This window comes from Pristis pectinata, chromosome 9, assembly GCF_009764475.1.
Source record: "Pristis pectinata isolate sPriPec2 chromosome 9, sPriPec2.1.pri, whole genome shotgun sequence".
In the NCBI taxonomy this organism is placed as follows: Eukaryota; Metazoa; Chordata; class Chondrichthyes; order Rhinopristiformes; family Pristidae; genus Pristis; species Pristis pectinata.
Window position 1 is genome coordinate 14,437,756 of NC_067413.1, and position 18,704 is coordinate 14,456,459.

At 43.1% G+C, this 18,704-nt stretch overlaps 1 protein-coding gene across 7 annotated transcripts in view; it reads right to left on the minus strand.

Annotated features, from left to right (window-relative positions):
- LOC127574151 (receptor-type tyrosine-protein phosphatase mu-like) overlaps positions 1 to 18,704 on the minus strand; it is a 746,263-nt gene that overhangs the window by 413,138 nt on the left and 314,421 nt on the right. For all 7 annotated transcript variants that reach the window (XM_052022906.1, XM_052022912.1, XM_052022911.1 and 4 more), the window contains exon 6: positions 10,077 to 10,251. In XM_052022906.1, coding sequence (XP_051878866.1) covers positions 10,077 to 10,251 — 175 coding nt within the window. The remainder of the gene's footprint in view (positions 1 to 10,076; positions 10,252 to 18,704) is intronic.

Below are 18,704 nucleotides of genomic sequence, written 5' to 3' on the forward strand. Positions count from 1 at the left end.
GTGCTGTACTGTTCTATGTTCTATGCTCTGATTCAAGTGTGAATTGATGCAATGGACTCCATTGCATTAATTCACCCTTGAATCAGAGCATAGAACACAGAACTCCATCGCATCTCAATACTTGCCACTAACCCCACCATCCGGGGTAACAGTATAACACAATATATATGATATTCCTCTTTCTATTTGTTGATTGATCCTCTGTAAAGACATGTTAATTTGCAGCACCACATCTCTGCACCTCTAGTTCTTCAATGCCATCCATAAAATACATAATCAACTCCAATGAAAAACAATGAATGGCTCCCAAGTAACTAGGTAGACTACAAAGTAGGCAAATATATGGTATCGTACCTGGGGAGTGGCGAATACTATCTCATTTTGAGAGGTATTTATCTTGTTCCTTATCTTCAGATCTGCACCCACCACATAATACTCCCAAGGACCTCTCTGTTACAACAGCTTCAACATGGAATGGGAAAAGACTATTTCTTCATTGGAAACTGTACAACTATTTCTAATGTATTCAAAAATTTTAAAAAATGTAGGTGCTGGAAGTCTGAAAGAAAAATAGAAAATGCTGGGAATATTCAGCAGTTCGGGAAGCATCTAGTTAATATTTAAGGTCAAAGACCCTTTTGTCAGAGCTTCAACCTGAAACATTATTTCTCTTTGCACAGATGCAGCCTGACCTCCTCAATGTATCCAGGATTTCTGTTTTACTTCTATCTTGTGTTGATGGAGTCATGCAGTCACTCAGCACTGAAAAGGCCCTTAAGCCCATACATCCATGTTGACTGTATTCTTCCCTCTGGAGGTAACTTGCACAGGGTTTCTCTGTGCTCCCTTGAAGATTAATCACACAAATCACCACGAGAACTATCATTATATATTCCCAGCCTTTCCACAGACCTGTTAATTCCATGTTCTTGGCATTGACGTGCCACAGACAGCTTCCTGTTAACTCTAATTTTGCTTTGGCAGTAATCTTTAATTACATACCCAACCAGCTATTCCCAAAATTCTTTTAAAAGGGGTTAAGTAATGCAACCATAATGCTTTTTTGGCTGAGAATCCATTCCATGTGTTCAAGATGAAACGCCATTGACCCCAAATCTTAGCCCTGTTCTCTCAGCACAAATCCTTCTGAATGTCCTCCAGCAGCTTCTGTTTTTATTCAATACTTATTTGTTTGAAATTCCTTCTAATTTCAAGTTTTGCTTGAAGCCTATTTTCTACATTGTACCCTCTAATTTGGTGCTGACAGTCCAGATTAAGTAACCTGCATATATTTTAAGTAACCAATCCTCTGTGGTTGTAAATCTGAGTAAAATTTACCTACATTTACTTCTCTCTCCCAACTTCAACCTTCCTTTCAAGTGTTGGGTTAGAGCTATACTCACAGGTATCTTCCTGTTCCACATGTGAGTTTAGTGTCCGTGGGTTATACATACATGCATGTAAGGCATCCCAGTGGAACTCTGTTCCAACCTCCTGCAATAGTGCTTTCTTCAAAATTGTAATACAGCAAAATGAGGAGTTAATTAGCCAATTCCTGACTTTCTGAACCCAAGGATGCTGAATTAAGGTGCAGGTTTCTGACCAGCTAACTCAGCTCAATAAATTCCAGGAATTGTCAGGTGTTAATCTTTGGGGTTTATAGAACATAGAACGTAGAACATTATGATGTTGTGCCAACAATTTATCCTGCTCTAATATCTATCTAACCCTTCCCTTCCACATAGCCCTCCATTTCTCTATCATTCATGTGTCTATCTAAGAGTGTCTTAAATGTCCCTAATGTATCTGCCCCTACACACACCCACCACTCTCTGTGTAAAAAACTTACTCCTGACATCCCCCTTATATCTTCCTCCAATCACCTTAAAATTATGTCCCCTCATATTAGCCATTTTTGCCCTGGGAAAAAGTTTTTGACTGTCCACTCGATCTATGCCTCTTATCATCTTGTACACCTCTATCAAGTCACCTCTCATCCTCCTTCTCTCCAAAGAGAAAAGCCCTAGCTCACTCAATCTATCCTCATAAGACATGCTCTCCAATCCAGGCAGCATCCTGGTAAATCTCCTCTGCACCTTCTCTAAAGCTTCCACATCCTTCCTATAATGAGGTGACCAGAACTGAACACAATACTCCAAGTGTGGTCTGACCAGAGTTCTATAGAGCTGCAACATCATCTTGCAGCTCTTGAACTCAATACCCCGACTAATGAAGGCCAACACTCCATACGCCTTCTTAACAACCCTATCGACCTGCGTGGCAACCTTGAGGGATCTATGGATGTGGACCCCAAGATCCCTCTGTTCCTCCACACTGCCAAGAGTCCTGCCATTAACCTTGTATTCTGCCTTCAGATTCGATCTCCTGAAGTGCGTCACTTCACACTTATCTGGGTTGAACTCCATCTGCCACTTCTCAGCCCAGGTCTGCATTCTATCAATATCCTGTTGTAATCTACAGCAACCTTTTACACTATCCACAACACCACCAACCTTTGTATCATCAGCAAACTTACTAACCCACCCTTCCACATCCTCACCCAAGTCATTTATAAAAATCACAAAGAGCAGGGGTCCCAGAACAGATCCTTGCGGAACACCACTGGTCACCGACCTCCAGGCAGAATACAGTCCATCTACCACCACCCTCTGTCTTCCATGAGCGAGCTAATTCTGAATCCACACAGCCAAGTTTCCCTGGATCCCACGGGAAACTGGATTTCTGAGCAGTGAGTGGGGGGTGGCAGTGAGGGATGCTGGAGGAGGCATTGGAGTTTCAGGTCTCAAGCGTTTAAACAACTTGAACGATTTGCAAATGTCTATATGTTTACTGCAAACATGGCCCAATGTTATATCATTACTGATAGAAGAATATTTGTATCAATATAGTCTTCCCATTATAATTCAAAATCACTTCCACAGTGTTAACTGACAACTAATTTTAGCTAACCTTAAATTGAGTTTCTTAATTCAAATTACTGAGTGAGCATTTTTGCACACATAAGAAAAGATAAGAAAAGATACCTTTATTAATCACATGTACATCGAAACACACAGTGAAATGCATCTTTTGCGTAGAGTGTTCCGGGGGCAGCCCGCAAGTGTCGCCACGCTTCCGGCGCCAACATAGCGTGCCTACAACTTCCTAACCCATACGTCTTTGGAATGTGGGAGGAAACCGGAGCACCCGGAGGAAACCCACACAGACACAGGGAGAACATACAAACTCCTTACAGACAGTGGGCAGAATTGAACCCGGGTCACTGGCGCTGTAATAGCGTTACGCGAACTGCTACACTGGCTGAGATGGTTATAGATGGCATTGCAAACTGTTTCAGCATATTCCAACATGAAAAGCTATGAAAGAAATTGCATTTAATCTACAACACAGAAAGAGCACAATAGGACATAAGAAACAGAAGCAGGAGTAGGCAATTCAACCCTCTAGCCTGCTCCACCATTCAATAAGATCATATTGGATCCAGCTGGTGCATTCCTTACACCTCACCATCTCACCCTGTCTGTGAATCCTTCTTTTTCTTTCTCTCTAATGAGCTTACCAATCTTCTCTTTAAGTGCTTCTGCAGCACTCATCTCAACTGTTCCCTGGCAGTGATTTCACTTCTCTGGATAAATAAGTTTTCCTTGCGTTTCCGATTGGAATTTTTGGGTGACTCTTTTATACTTATGAGGAGCATCTGATCAAATTCAAGGAAATATGACTGGCTTCTGTATACATTGTGTGAAGTCTCTACAACCAGAAACATCATAAGAGTCATAGAGCACAGAAAACAGGCCTTTCGGCCCATCTGGTCCATGCTGACCAAAATTCCCATCTAAGCTCGTCCCATTTGCCCGTGTCTGGCCCATATCCCTTTCAGCCTTTCCTATCCATGTACCTGTCCGAGTACCTCTTAAATGTTGTTAATGTACCTGCCTCAACCCCTTTCTCAGGCATTTCGTTCCATATACTGACCATTCTTTGGGTGAAAAGGTTGCCCCTCAGGTTCCTATTAAATCTCTCCCCTCTTGCCATCAACCTATATTCTCTACTTTTAGACTCCCCTACCCTGGGAAAAAGACAGTGACCATCCAACTTATCTATGCGCCTCATAATTTTACACATCTCTATTTTACACACCCCTCATTCTCCTAAGTTCCAATGAAAAAAGTCCCAACCTATTCAACCTCTCTCCATAACTCAGTGCCTTGAGTCCCAGCAACATCCTCATACATCTCCTCTGCACTCTTTCCAGCTTAATGGAATCTTTCCTACAGCAGGTCATCATCTCTAACATTATTTCACAGCTTGATAGGCTAATGTAAAATCTTCCATTATGTTAATTACCCATATCTATTTTTATTTTCTGAATTACATTGTATTCTCTCCTATTTACTTGAGGAAAGCATCCTCAAGGTACAGGAAAAAAACCACCTCTCAGGGATGAGGAGGTAAACACACCAGGCAAGTTTCAATTAAAGCAAAAAACTGCAGATGCCAGAAATCCAAAATAAAAATCGAAAATACTCAGCGGGTCAAACAGCATCCAAGAGGCAAGAAACAGAGCAGACATTTCAGGATGGGGACCCAGTGTTAGAAATGGAAAATTGAGAAAATAAGCATGTTCGGCAAGGATGGGGAGTGAATGTCTTTGACAGAGTAGCTCCCAAGATGATAATTCATTTAAAACTCATTACTGGAAACAGCAGAGAAAAAAAGAGATAAACTGAAGCAGAAAAATATTCATATCTGCGGAGAGAGAGAAAAAAGGTAATCAACTGAAATTGCTAACTTCAGTACTTATTCCCAAAGGCTGCAATGAACAAGGACTGAAGATGAGATGTTTACATTGGGCATCATCAGAGCAATAGAGGAGGGTGAAGACCAAGAGAGCAGTGTAAGAGTGGAATGTAGAACTGAAGTGTTAGGAGACTGGAAGTTTAGAGTTGTCCTTGCAGTCTGACTGGAGGTGTCCTGCAGGGCAGTCGTCCAATCTGGGTTTCGTTTCTCCAGTGCAGTGGAGGCCACGGTGTGAGAACCAAATGCGGCACACTAAATTGTAAGGGAATTTAGCCACTAATCATTTTACCCCCCATCACTCATTGGCTGCCTTCTAGTGAACACATAGAGATAAAAATGATAGGCAACTTAGCATAGCACTCTGTTGTCATCTGGCATCCTTATCCATACTCATTCCATCTGGAGACCCTGGACGGCAATCAGGACCATTGTTTATTTCAGTAAAGGTGCAATATAATTATTCATGATCTGCCCCATCTTAACAGAAGGAGGAAGCCAGAACATGAATTCATGCTTCAAAGTATATTACAGCAAATGCAATCCTTACAAGGTGCACTAAATGTTGTAAAGAAGGAAATACCATCCTTAAGTATTGTAAATACGGGACTGGGTAGACCCCAGGGAGCCACATGAGTGGCATCGGTGCTGTGTTTTTTATATAAAAAGTAACATCAACGATTGATCTGTACAAGAATGTAAAGGCTTGCACTGTTTTATAATTGTACATAGTTTGTCTTTTATTATGAATAAAGTTTATTTTGATTTAAAAAAGAAGGAAATACGATCTGACATCTCACAGCAGATGGCCCTTCTGTAGAATTAATGCTAATTTCCATGTTGCACTTAGCCCATTAAGTCATTCAAAGGTGTGGAGATTTCATGTTCTCATTAAACCACCTCCTGTAATAGTAACTATTTTGTGAAATCAAAGACACTTAAAGAAAAACACCAAGCAACGCATATTTACATAACACCTTTAACAAAGCCAAATATCCCACAATGCTTCATGAATCAATACATCATGTAAAAATACGGGTTTCTTTGGGTACTCTGGTTTGCTCTTCACATCCCTAGAGGTGCAGATTGGTGGATTAATTGACCACTGCAAATGCCCCCAAGTGTGAGGGTGAGTGGTAGAATCTGGGGAGTGACAAGACTGTGTGGAGAATAAGAAAGGATTAGTGTAGCATTAGTATGGACCCAGTGGGCCGAAGGGCCATGTCCATAATCGGTGACTCCATGACTTGAACATAAGTGGCAACAACCCATCACTCCCAGATGAGATCAATGCCTTTTATGCACGTTTTGACAGGGAGAACTCTAACACGTCCACACCAGCCCCCTCATCTCCGGATAACCCTGCAATCTCAGTCTCTGAAGCCAACGTCCAGGCATCCTTCCAAAGGGTGAATCCATGAAAGGCGTCTGGTCCAGATGGTGTACCTGGCTGAGTACTAAAGATCTGTGTGGACCAACTGGCTGGAGTATTCATGGACATATTCAACCTGTTGCTTCTGCGGTGAGGTTGAACGTGTCTGAGACTTTGAGTTTTTTTTTTGTTCTAATTGTGTTCTTTCTTGTAAAAATTGTGTATAATTTATGTTTAATTTATATTGTTCTTGTGAATGCTGCATGTATGATGCTCTGTGCCTGTGATACTGCTGCAAGTAAGTTTTTCATTGCACCTGTGCATACATGTACTTGTGCATGTGACAATAAACTTTGACTTTGACAAGGTTGAGAACTTTAACAACTTAAATCTGAGAGACTGGAGATGTACTTGTCAGAACTTTATGCACAAAATCCTGGTTTTCAATCCACCCACACAACTTACGATCAGACTGACCCAACATGTGATGCACATTTAGTCTCTCATCAATGTATAGAAATGAGCTCTGTCAACATTATTTAAATACATGCAGTATTCTAAAAGTTTGAATGTGCTATGAACACACCACACACGGGGCAGGCTCCCATTATGGGACACCTGCACCAGCCTGTTTGGAATCATACTAATTGTATTGCTGGCCTATTAACTGCAAGTAGAATTATACCCTTGAGCTGTTCCATCAGTCTCAAGTGTTGTGAGTTACCCCAGTTGAAGGCTTAGGGAAATGGTAGCATTATATCTGCCTTGCATGCTGCATGTTTCTTGCTTCACTGAAAGGCCAAGGCTTATCCCATTGCCATTACAGTCATCCAGCAACTGAATCAACCCTTTCACCCTCGGAGTCCACACTGACTGTGATGTACTCACTTACTTTAATTTTAAATTCATCCCATTTTATTCTCCCTACATTCTCATCAATTCCCATCAGAGTCTACCACTCACCTACAAACTAGGGGCAATTTACAGTGGCCAATTAACCTGCCAACCTGCACATCTTGCAGGTTGAGTCTGTACTAAGGAAGGCAAATGCGATGTTAGCATTCATTTTGAGAGGACTAGAACATAAAAGCAAGGGCATACTGCTGAGGCTTTATAAGCAAGGGCATACTGCTGAGGCTTTATTGGTCAGACCGCATTTGGAATATGGGGAGCAATTTTGGGCCCCGTATCTAAGGAAAGATGTGCCATCCCTGGAGAGGATCCAGAGGAGGTTCACAAGAATGATTGCAGAAAGGAAAGGCTTAACATATGAGGAGCCTTTGATGTCTCTGGGCCAGTACTCAATGGAGTTCAGAAGGATGAGGGGGGATCTCATTGAAACCTACTGGATACTGGAAGGCCTGGATAGAGTGGGCATGGAGAGGATGTTTCCATCAGTAGGAGAGTCTAGGATCTGAGGGCACAGCCTCAGAATAAAGGAATGTCTCTTTAAAACTGAGATGAGTAGGAACATCTTCAGCCAGAGGGTGGTGAATCTGTGGAATTCATTGCCACAGACGACTGTGCAGACCAAGTCATTGGGTATATTTAAGGCAGAGATTGATAGATTCTTGATTGGTAAGGGGGTTAAGGATTACAGAGAGAAGGCAGGAGGATGGGGTTGAAAAAAATCAACCATGATTGAATGGCGGAGCAGACTCAATGGGCCAAATGGCCTAATTCTTCTCCTCTATCTTGCTATCTTAGGTGGGAGGAAACCATTGCAGTCATTGGGAGAATATTCATACTCTACACAGACAGTGCCCAAGGTTAGGATTGAACCCAGGTCTCTGGAGCTTTGAGGCAGTGGCTCTACAACCTGTGCCACTGTGTCACGGAAGACAAATGTTGCTCTATATAGAAGTGGAAGTGATGCCCTTCTCCATCACCAACCTCCTCTCCCCTCTCTCTCTACCACCAACCTCCTCCTAACCCTCTCCCCAATAAAAAGCCAACAGAGGAGCCAAATCTGTGCAAATGCATGTTGCTATGGTGCAATTCTATTCATTCTCCATCACAAACCTCTATTTCTACACACTGGGAAAGAAAAACATACTTCTCCTGTCCTGAAATGTGAAGGGCCAAGATGAAGCAGAGGTTAATTGACTACTGCAGATCACCCTTCCCCGCTTCCCCCAACTAAATGAGATGAAGAATCAAAGCAATCAAGCACGTTGCCAATGCGTTAGGTTTATAAAGCTTCGTGAGGCTTTATTTAGGCTATACTTAAAAGCTATCTCAAATCCAATTTGTGATGTATGCTGATTAGCACCAAGGGTGGGCATCTTTAATTTAGTTGAAACAAATTCCTGATGATCCGATGTACACGAATACTTGATTTTACCACTTACTTGGATGTCACTCCTGCAGCAGGTCTCAACTGGCCAATAACCAAACTACTCTTGACATTCAAGGGAGCAATAACCTTAGGAAACAAAATACAGTCAAAACAAACCGCACCAGTCCTTTCCAACAAAGGTTTATTATCAACACACTTCCACCACGGCATATTATACTGTCCTCTTACATCTTACAGAACTGCCAGACTTCCCGTCACTCTCCCACAGACAGCCATGCCTCCATCTACCTGGGTCTTACGGTCTGAAATTTCCATTCTAAACCTCTCCATTTCTCTACTGTGCTTTCTTCCAAAACATTCTTTTTAAAAACCCACCAGCTTGAGTCATACAGCACGGGAAAAGATTTCTTCTGCCCACCGAGTCCACATTGACCATCAAGCACCTGTTTACTAATCCTCCATTAATACCATTTTTATATTCTCCCCACATTCTCATCAACTCCGCCAGATTCTACCACTCTCCTATACACTAGGGGGCAATTTACATGTTGTTGGGATGTGGGAGGAAATCAGAAAACCACAGGGAGAACTTGCAAACTCCACACAGACAGCACCCACAGTCAGGATTGAACCCGGGTCTCTTGAGCTGTGATGCAGCGGGTCTGCTAACTGCGCCATCGTGGTGTCCTAACTAGATTGGGTGGCAGAGTGGGAAGTGTTATCTACTGATGCGTCTGTGCAGTATTTTGGGATGTTTTATTCTGTTGTGGTAAAAGTAGCTTCTTGCTGATTGCGTGACAGAAATAAAATGAAAAGTTGGCAAAGCACAAGTACAGCTGTGTGACTGTTTGCACAGAGTCTCTATTGATATACGAAGCAGCTGATCCATGCCTAAGTATAGTTCCAGGACTGTCACTATAGAAGCAAGTTGTGGTAAACTATAACTCAGTTCCTGACAATGTACAAAATACGTAAGAACAGATTTTTTTTTCCTTTGGAAGAGAAAAGCAGGAAATGCTGAGTGTAGATTTAATTGAGATATATATAATAACAAATGATCCAGATAGAGTGCACAGGAGAACTCTATACCATAAGCACGAATGTCAATAACCGCAGGGTAAATATTGGTAAATATTTTAGAATCAGACTCAGGTTTAGTATGATTGACATATGTTGTGAAGTTTGTTGTTTGCGGCAACAGTACACTGCAAAACATAAAAATTACTTTAAGTTACAAAAATAAATAAATAGTGCAAAAGAGGAATAACTCACAGGTTCATGAACTGTTCAGAAATCTGATGGTGGAGGGGAAAAAGCTGTTCCTAAACCATTATTTAACAGTAATTTAAACAATTAAACCATATTTAGGGCAATTGGTAGCAATAAAGTGGAGGTGAGGAATATTTTCACTTGGGGTGGGAAGGTGTCAGGAATTCACTGCCATGAAATTCTGATTATTTGCTCAGTGATCTCTGTGGAAATACGTTTCACTGCTTCATCAGAAATTCCAAACTCTTCCTTCCTGTATAACGATTTTGGTTATGGACAATATAACAGAAGAGGAAAGGGACATAAATGTAAACTAACCTTTCACAATCAACTCTGCGTAGTTGGACACCCCGGAGCCTCTGTCTGACTCAATCACGCAACGATAATGGTCTGTGTCCCTCCGCATGGTGTTGACCACCATGAAGGTAGCTACGAATCGACGGTGGTTCAACACCTTGGTCTCCTTCATGGGCGTGTCATTTCCATTGCGCCGCTGGGGAGGACAACAGTATAAGATGACATGTTAATGGAGGATACACTCATTCCACAGGCAGCCATGAAATCCCTGACAATACTACAATGATGTTCGGTGCCAAGTAGAAATTGCTCACTGGAGAGACCGTTGGTTGGCCAACTTTAACTGAGTTCGCCCATCAGGTAATTGATAAGATGGAGTGAAATGTAAGTGTCATTCTAATCACGACTGAGAGTAATATCAGAGGGGGTAGATTACCAATGTTAACCCAACACTGCAAGTACCTCACTTCCAAACCTTATTTTAAAATTAGATAAGATTTCTTTATTAGTCGCACGTCCATTGAAACACACAGTGAAATGCTGCATCTTTTGCATAGAATATTCTGGGGGCAGCCCGCAAGTGTCACCACGCTTCCGGTGCCAACATAGCATGCCCACAACTTCCTAACCCGTATACCTTTGGAATGTGGGAGGAAACCAGAGCACCCTGAGGAAACCCACGCAGACACGGGGAGAACATACAAACTCCTTACAGACAGCGGCAGGAATTGAACCTGGGTCGGTGGTGCTGTAATAGCGTTACGCTAGCCGCTACACTAGTGAGTGAGTTCAGTTCCAGAAAGATGCAAGAATTGCTTGTTGGGAAACCACAAGACAAACATTGCAAGCAGGGGGTGGCACAGTGGCAAACTGGTAGAACTGCCATCTCACAGCTCCAGCAACCTGAGTTCAATCCTGACCTCTGGTACTGTCTGTATGGAGTTTGCATGTTCTCACTGTGCCTGCGTGGGTTCCTCCGGGTACGCCAGTTTCCTCCCACGTCCCAAAGATGTGTGGGTTGGTAGGTTAATTGGCCAATGTAAACTACCCCTAGTGTGTGGATAGGCGGTAAAATCTGAGGGGAGTTAATCCGAGTGTTGTAAGAATGAAAAAGATGGGATAGGGTAGGATTAGTGTAAATGGGTACCTGAAGGTCAGCACAGACTTGATGGGCCAACAGGCCTGTTTCCACGCTGTGTCTGTCTAGGACCATGTTACTGAAAGCCCATTATAAGTGTGAATGCATTCTCCCAAAATTTACCACAACTCTCATTCTAGCCTTAAGGTACAGTATGTGCAAATGGCATTAAGGGTGCTGTGACAAGGTTAACAGACCAATGATACTATGGTCTTGGATCAGCAGAGATCACAGTACCAGCAATCTGGAGCTCGGACTGAATTTCTGCTCAGAGCCCAGCATGGCACCTGGGAATTTTGAACTCTATTAACTAACTACATGCAGAATAAAAAGTTGCTATCAATAATGGTGATCATGAAATCACCAGATTGTGGTAAAAATTCATTTGGTTGTTCAATGTTGGAATTGGAATTGGTTTATTATTGTCACATGTGAGTATTGTCACTTATTATCACAGATACAGTGAAAAGCTTGTCTTGCATACCATTCATACAGATCAATTCATTACACAGAGCATTGAGGTAGTACAAAGTAAAACAATACAGAATGCAGAATGAAGTGTCACAGCTACAGAGGAAGTGCAGTGGCGGGTGGACAATTAGGTGCAAGATCATAAAGAGGTAGATTATGAGGTCAAGAGTCCATCTTATCATACTAGGGGACCATTCAATAGTCTTATAACAATGGGGTAGAAGCTGTTCTTGAGCCCGGTGGTACATGCTTTTAGGCTTCTGTATTTTCTGCCCGATGGGAGAGGGGAGAAAAGAGAATGTCCGGGTGGATGGGGTCTTTGATTATGCTGGCTGCTTTACTGAGGCAGCGAAAAGTGTAGACAGAGTTCATGCAGGGGAGGCTGTTTTTCGTGAAGTACTGTGCTGTGTCCACAGATCTCTGCAGATGCTTGCAGTCATGGGAAGAGCAGTTGCCATACCAAACCGTGATGCATCCGGATGTTCTTGAGTGAAGGAAGTCTACTGTCCTTTCCCAAGAACAAGAAAGCAAGAAAATAGGAGCAGGCGTTGGCTACTCGGCCCCTCAAGCCTGCCCCACCATTCAATATGATCATGGCTGATCAACCTGAGGCTTCACCTCCTCTCTTGTGACAAATCCACATAGCCCCCCAAGCCTCTAATTATCTTGCTCCACTTTAAATATTTTGAACAAATTAGCCTCCACAATCCTCTGGGGCAGAGAACCATCGAGACTGACCGTCCTTTGCGAGAAGAGCAGACCTCTCAATCTATATTAAATGTGACTCCAAAACTACAACAAAATGGTTTACTCTTAATTACTCTCTGATGAAGACTAATAAGCCACTCAGTTCAAGGGCCATTATGAATTGGCAGTAAGTGTTGGCCTTGAAGGAATAAAGTGAAAAACAGTGACATTGTACTTCTGTTTCATGGTCTTATTGACTGGAAAGGGGTACCCTTTATTCCTGCCCTTTATACCTTTAAATAATGCTCACAGTTCACAGTCAGTAAAGGAAATTCCTTTCATTTATTGATGTATAGAATATGAACACAGCTGTCAAGATCTTCATTTACTTTCCACCACTAACTGCTCCTGAACTGAGCAAGTTAAGAGCAAACCACATTGATGGGGATGGAGTCACATATAGACCAGACCAGTACTGATGCAGTATTTTGAGCCAAAACGCCGACAGTTCCTTCCCCCTACAGATGCTGCTTGACCCACTGATTTCCTCCAGCAGATTGTGTGTTTCTCCAGATTCCAGCATCTGCAGTCACTTTTGTCTCCAGGTAATGCGGGCTACTTTTTCTGTCCTGAGTCTTCTATTTAGCTTCTTGAATTTAAATTCCTCAGCAGGCCTGATAGGGATTAAACTCATGCCCTTCGGTTAAATTGGTAAATTGGTTTATTATTGTCATATATACTGAGGTACAGTGAAAAACTTTGCTTTGTATTGCCATCCATCCAGACCATTTCATTACAACAGAGCATTGAGGTAGTACAAGGGAAAACAATAACAGAATGCAGAATAAAGCGTTACAGTTACAGAGAAAGTGAAGTGCAGCAAAAAATAAGGTGCAAAACTATAACGAGATAGATTGTGAGATCAAAAGTCCACCTTATCGTACTAGGGGACTGTTCAATAGTCTTACAACAGCGGGATAGAAGCTGTCCTTGAGCCCAGTGGCACGTGCTTTCAGGTTTTCGTATCTTCTGCCCTATGGGAGGGAGGAGAAGAGAGAATATCTGGGGTGGGTGGGGTTCTTTGATTATGCTGGCTGCTTTACCAAGGCAGCGAGAAGTATAGACAGAGTCCATGGAGAACTCTGGCTGGTTTCCGTTATGTGCTGAGCTGTGTCCACAACTCTCTGCAGTTTCTTGCAGTCCCGGGCAGAGCAGTTGCCATACCAATCCATGATGCATCCGGATAGGATGCTTCATATGATGCATTGATAAAAATTGGTGAGGGTTAAAGGGGACATGCCAAACTATCTTTAGCCTCCTGAGGAAGCAGAGGCACTGGTGAGCTTTCTTGGCCGTGGCATCTGTGTGGTTGGAGCAGGATAGGCTATTGGTGGTGTTCACTCCTGGGTACTTGAAGCTTTTGACCTCAGCACTGTCAATGTAAACAGGAGAGTGTGCACTGCCCCCCTTCCTGAAGTCAGTGACCAGTTCTTTTGTTTTGCTGACATTGAGGGAAAGGTTGTTGTCGTAATGCCATGTCACTGGGCTCTCTTTCTCCTTCCTGTACTCTGACTCATTGTTATTTGAGATTCGGCCCACTGCGATGGTGTGATCTGCAAACTTGTAGATGGAGTTAGAGCAGAATCTGGCCACGCAGTCATGAGTATATAGGGAGTAAAGTAGAGGGCTGAGGACACAGCCTTGTGGGGCACCAGTGCTGAGGATAATTGTGGCGGAGGTATTGTTGCCTATCCTCACTGATTGTGGTCTTTTGGTCAGGAAATCAAGGGTCCAGTTGCAAAGGGAGGTGTTGAGTCCCAGATCTTGGGAGTTTGGAGATGAGTTTGCTTGGAATTATAGTGTTGAAGGTGGAGCTGTAGTCAATAAACAATAGTCTAACGTAGGTGTCTTTACTGTCCAGATGCTCCAGTGATGAGTGTAGGGCCAGGGAGATGGTGTCTGCCTTGGGCTTCTTTCGGTGGTTGTGAATTGCAGTGGCTCGAGGTTGTTTGGGAGGCTGGAGCTGACGTGTGCCACGACCAGCCTTTCGAAGCACTTCATGACAGTGGATGTCAGAGCCTCTAGGCAGTGGAGGCACGTTGCCTTATTTTTCTTAGGTATGAAGATGATTGTGGCCTTCTTCAAGCAGGTGGGACCCTCACAATGGTCCTTTGGATATTAGCCCAGTAAGTTAAGCTCTATACTACTTGCAGGTTGTGCCGTTGTCTTGGAGCTAAACAAGACTTGATTCAGCCACAGGCTCCTGCTCCTGATCACTATTTAAGAATCCCTGCTTCTCCTTGTTCCACATGCTTCAACACTGGTTATGACAATTAGGCTTGGTTGTGATGTCTGTGTTCGGGCTGCCTTGTGACACTGATTAGCAAAGTTCACAGACAACTAATAGCCACTTGGCTGAGATAACAAAGAGCACCTGGAGCTCATGCAGTCATAGCCCAGCAAGGAGCTAATGCCTTGCAAAGAGAGGGCAGAGTAAGGCAAAGGGAAAATAATTGTTCATGAAGCAAAACCTCTTGGGAATTTTTCACAGCTCACATTTGTCTCATGAGTGAAAATGCAGGTGAAATTAAAAATATATTTGTGGAAAGAGAAATTGAGATGTTTCAAATGAAACATCATCAGAACCAGGAAACAGAAAATAAATTGCAGAGAGTGGGAGAGGGATGCGTGGAACACTGGGAATATCTCTGATAATAGTGAGGTCAAGCTGTAAAAGGGGCCATCCAGTTGATGGGTTCTGCCACCTTCAACAAGGTTCCATCACTGGACACATTCCCCCCTCTCCTCCCTTAACAGCACTTTGCAGGGACAATTCCCTTCACAATTCCACAGTCTGCTCTTCCATTTCCAATCACTCCCCTTCTATTGCAAGTGTAGGAGATGCAACACCTGCCCATCTATCTTTTCACTCCCCACCATACAGGAATCCAAACCTTCCTTCCAGGTGAAGCAGTGATTCAGCTGCATTCCTTCCAACCTAGTGCACTGCATTCAGTGTTCACAATGTGGTCTCTTCTACCCTGGAAAAACCAAATCCAAGTTGGGTGACTGCTTTGTGTTCATTCCATGGAGGTGACTTTGACCTTCTGGTTGCCTGCCACTTTCTATCCCACTCCCATTCTGACCTATCTGCCTGTGGCCTCCTGCACTGTGACAACGAGGTCCAACACAAGCTTGAGGAACAAGCTTGAGGTTACCAAGAAAGTAGATGAAGGAAAGGCTGTGGATGTTGTCTACATGGACCTTAGTAAGGCCTTTGACAAGCTCCCACATGGGATGTTAGTTCAGAAGGTTCAGACACTAGGTATCCATGGAGAGGTTGTAAACTGGATTCGAAATTGGCTGTGTGGGAGAAGACAGAGAGTGGTAGAGGATGATTATTTCTCAGACTGGAGGCCTGTGACTAGTGGTGTGCCTCAGAGATCTGTGCTGGGTCCATTGTTGTTCGTTGTCTATATCAATGATCTAGATGATAACGTGGTAAATTGGATCAGCAAGTTTGCTAATGACACTAAGATTGGAGGCGTAGTGGACAGCGAGGAAGGCTTTCAAAGCTTGCAGAGGGATCTGGACCAACTGGAAAAATGGGCCAGAAAATGGCAGATGGAATTTAATGCAGACAAGTGTGAGGTGTTGCATTTTGGAAGGACAAATCAAGGGAGGACATACACAGTAAATGGTAGGGCACTGAGGAGTGCGGAGGAACAAAGGGATCTGGGAGTTCAGATACATAATTCCTTGAAAGTAGAGTCACAGGTAGACAGGGTTGTAAAGAAGGCTTTTGGCATCCTGGCATTTATAAATCAAAGTATTGAGTATAGGAGTTGGGATGTTATGGTGAGGTTGTATAAGACATTGGTGAGGCCAAATTTGGAGTATTGTGTGCAGTTCTGGTCACCTAACTATAGGAAGGATATCAGTGGCCAGGTCTTCAGGAGTTGAGTTACAGGGAAAGATTGAACAGGTTAGGACTTTATTCCTTGGAGCGTAGAAGAACGAGGGGAGATTTGATAGAGGTTTACAGAATTATGAGGGGTACAGACAGAGTAAATGCGAGTAGCCTCTTTCCACCTAGATTAGGAGAGATAAGTACGAGAGGACATGGCTTTAGAGTGAAAGGGGAAAGATTTAGGGGGAACATTAGGGGGAACTTCTTCACTCAGAGAGTGGTGGGAGTGTGGAATGAGCTGCCATCTGACGTGGTAAATGCCGGCTCACTCTTAAGTTTTAGGAATAAATTGGATAGATACATGGATGGAAGAGGTCTGGAGGGTTATGGACTGGGTGCAGGTCAATGGGACTAGTGGACTAAAGTTTTGGCACAGACTAGAAGGGCCAAATGGCCTGTTTTCTGCGCTGTAGTGTTCCATGGTTCTATGGTTCTAACAGAACCCATCTTCTGTCGAGGCATGTCGCAGGAGTTTGGATTCAGTACTGAATTCTACAACATCAGGTGCAGGCCAGTCCATCTGTAATATTGTCTATCCTCCTCTCTCCATTAGCACAACCTGACCTGTTGGGCATGACCTCCAGCTATGCATTTGCAACTTTTCATTCTCTAAGTGGCTTCATTTCATTTAAAAATATATTAATTTTCATTACAAATACTTGCATTTGCTCTAAATTTTCCTCTGGTACACCTTAAATCTTCACAGGTTTGGTATGCTGCATAACCTGAAACTGTCCTTACACATACCTGGTATCTGTCAGGACATACACATGTCCTGACCAATAGCAGGTATCACTCAGCAGTAGCACCGTTGTCTTTGAGTCAGAAGGGATTTGGTTCAAGTCCTGCCCTGGTACGTAAGCCCACCATATTGGGTAACAATTTAGTACAGTGCTGATTGCGTGTTGGACATGCCATCTCTTACATGATGCACTGAACCATGGAAGTACCTTCTCTGTCTGATGGATATAAAAGATCCTGTGGAACTATTGGGAGGAAGAGCATTGGAGTTATTCCTCGTGGCCAGCCTGATATACAGCCAACATTCAAAAATGTTTCCAACATTCAAAAATACTTAAACTAGAATTGCAAGGGGGTGGGAACCAGGGCGGCAGGACAAGAAGTGGAGAGGCTGTGGGGAAAGTAGGTGTTAACACTCCAAGCAAAAATGGAAACCAAAAGGTTGAGCATGGTGGGACTAATGCTCTGAGTTGCGTCTATTTCAATGCAAGGAGTATTGTAGGTAAGACAGATGATCTTAGAGCATTGTTCTGTACATGGAATTATGATGTTGTAGCCATTGTATCCGTGATGATGTGGACCCACCCACTTGGATCATTCTCTCTTCTCTTCTCTCCCATCATGGAGAAGATACAGGAGCCTGAGGGGACATACCACCAGGCTCAAGGACAGCTTCTATCCCACGGTGATAAGACTATTGAACGGTTCCCTTATACAATGACATAAACTCTTGACCTCAAAATCTACCTTGTTTGACTTTGCACCTTATTGTCTACCTGCACTGCACTTCCCCGTAGCTGCGACACTACTCTGTATTCTGTTATTGTTTATACCTTGTACTACCTCAACGCAGTGTAATGAATTGATCTGTACGAACGGTATGCAAGACAAGTTTTTCACTGTACCTTGGTACAAGCGACAATAATAAACCAATACCAATTAGTGAGACTTGGTTGCAGGAGGGACAGGGCTGGCAGCTCAATGTTTCAGACATGATAGGGGGAAGGTACTAAAGGGGGAGGAGTGGCATTACTCATCAGGGAAAATGTCATGGCAGTGCTCAGAGAGGACATACTGAAGGGCTCGACTACTGAGGCAATCTGGGTGGAAATGAGGAATAAAGATGTGACGACCACGTTAATGGGACTATATTATAGACCTCCCAATAGTCAGCAGGATTTAGAGGAGCAAATTTGTAGACAGATAGCAGACAGTTGTAGGAAATATAAAGTTGTGATAATAGGTGATTTTAATTTTCCACATATTGACTGGGACTCCCATACTTGAAAAGGACTGGATGGGATAGAGTTTGTCAAATATGTTCAGGAAACTTTCCTTATTAATATGTAGAGGTCCCAACCAGAGAGATACTGGATCTCCTCTTAGGAAATGAGACAGGACAGGTGACAGAAGTGAGTGCAGGGGAACATTTTGGATCTAGTGATCATAATTCCATTAGTTTCAAGATAATTATGTAAATATAAGTGGTCCTAGGGTTAAGATTCTAAAATGGAGGAAGGCCAATTTTGAAGGCATCAAATGGGATCTGGCAGGTGTGCATTGGGATAGGTTGTTTTCTGCAAAGAGATGCTTGGTAAGTGGGAGGCCTTCAAAAGTGAAATATTGAGAGTACAGAATCTGT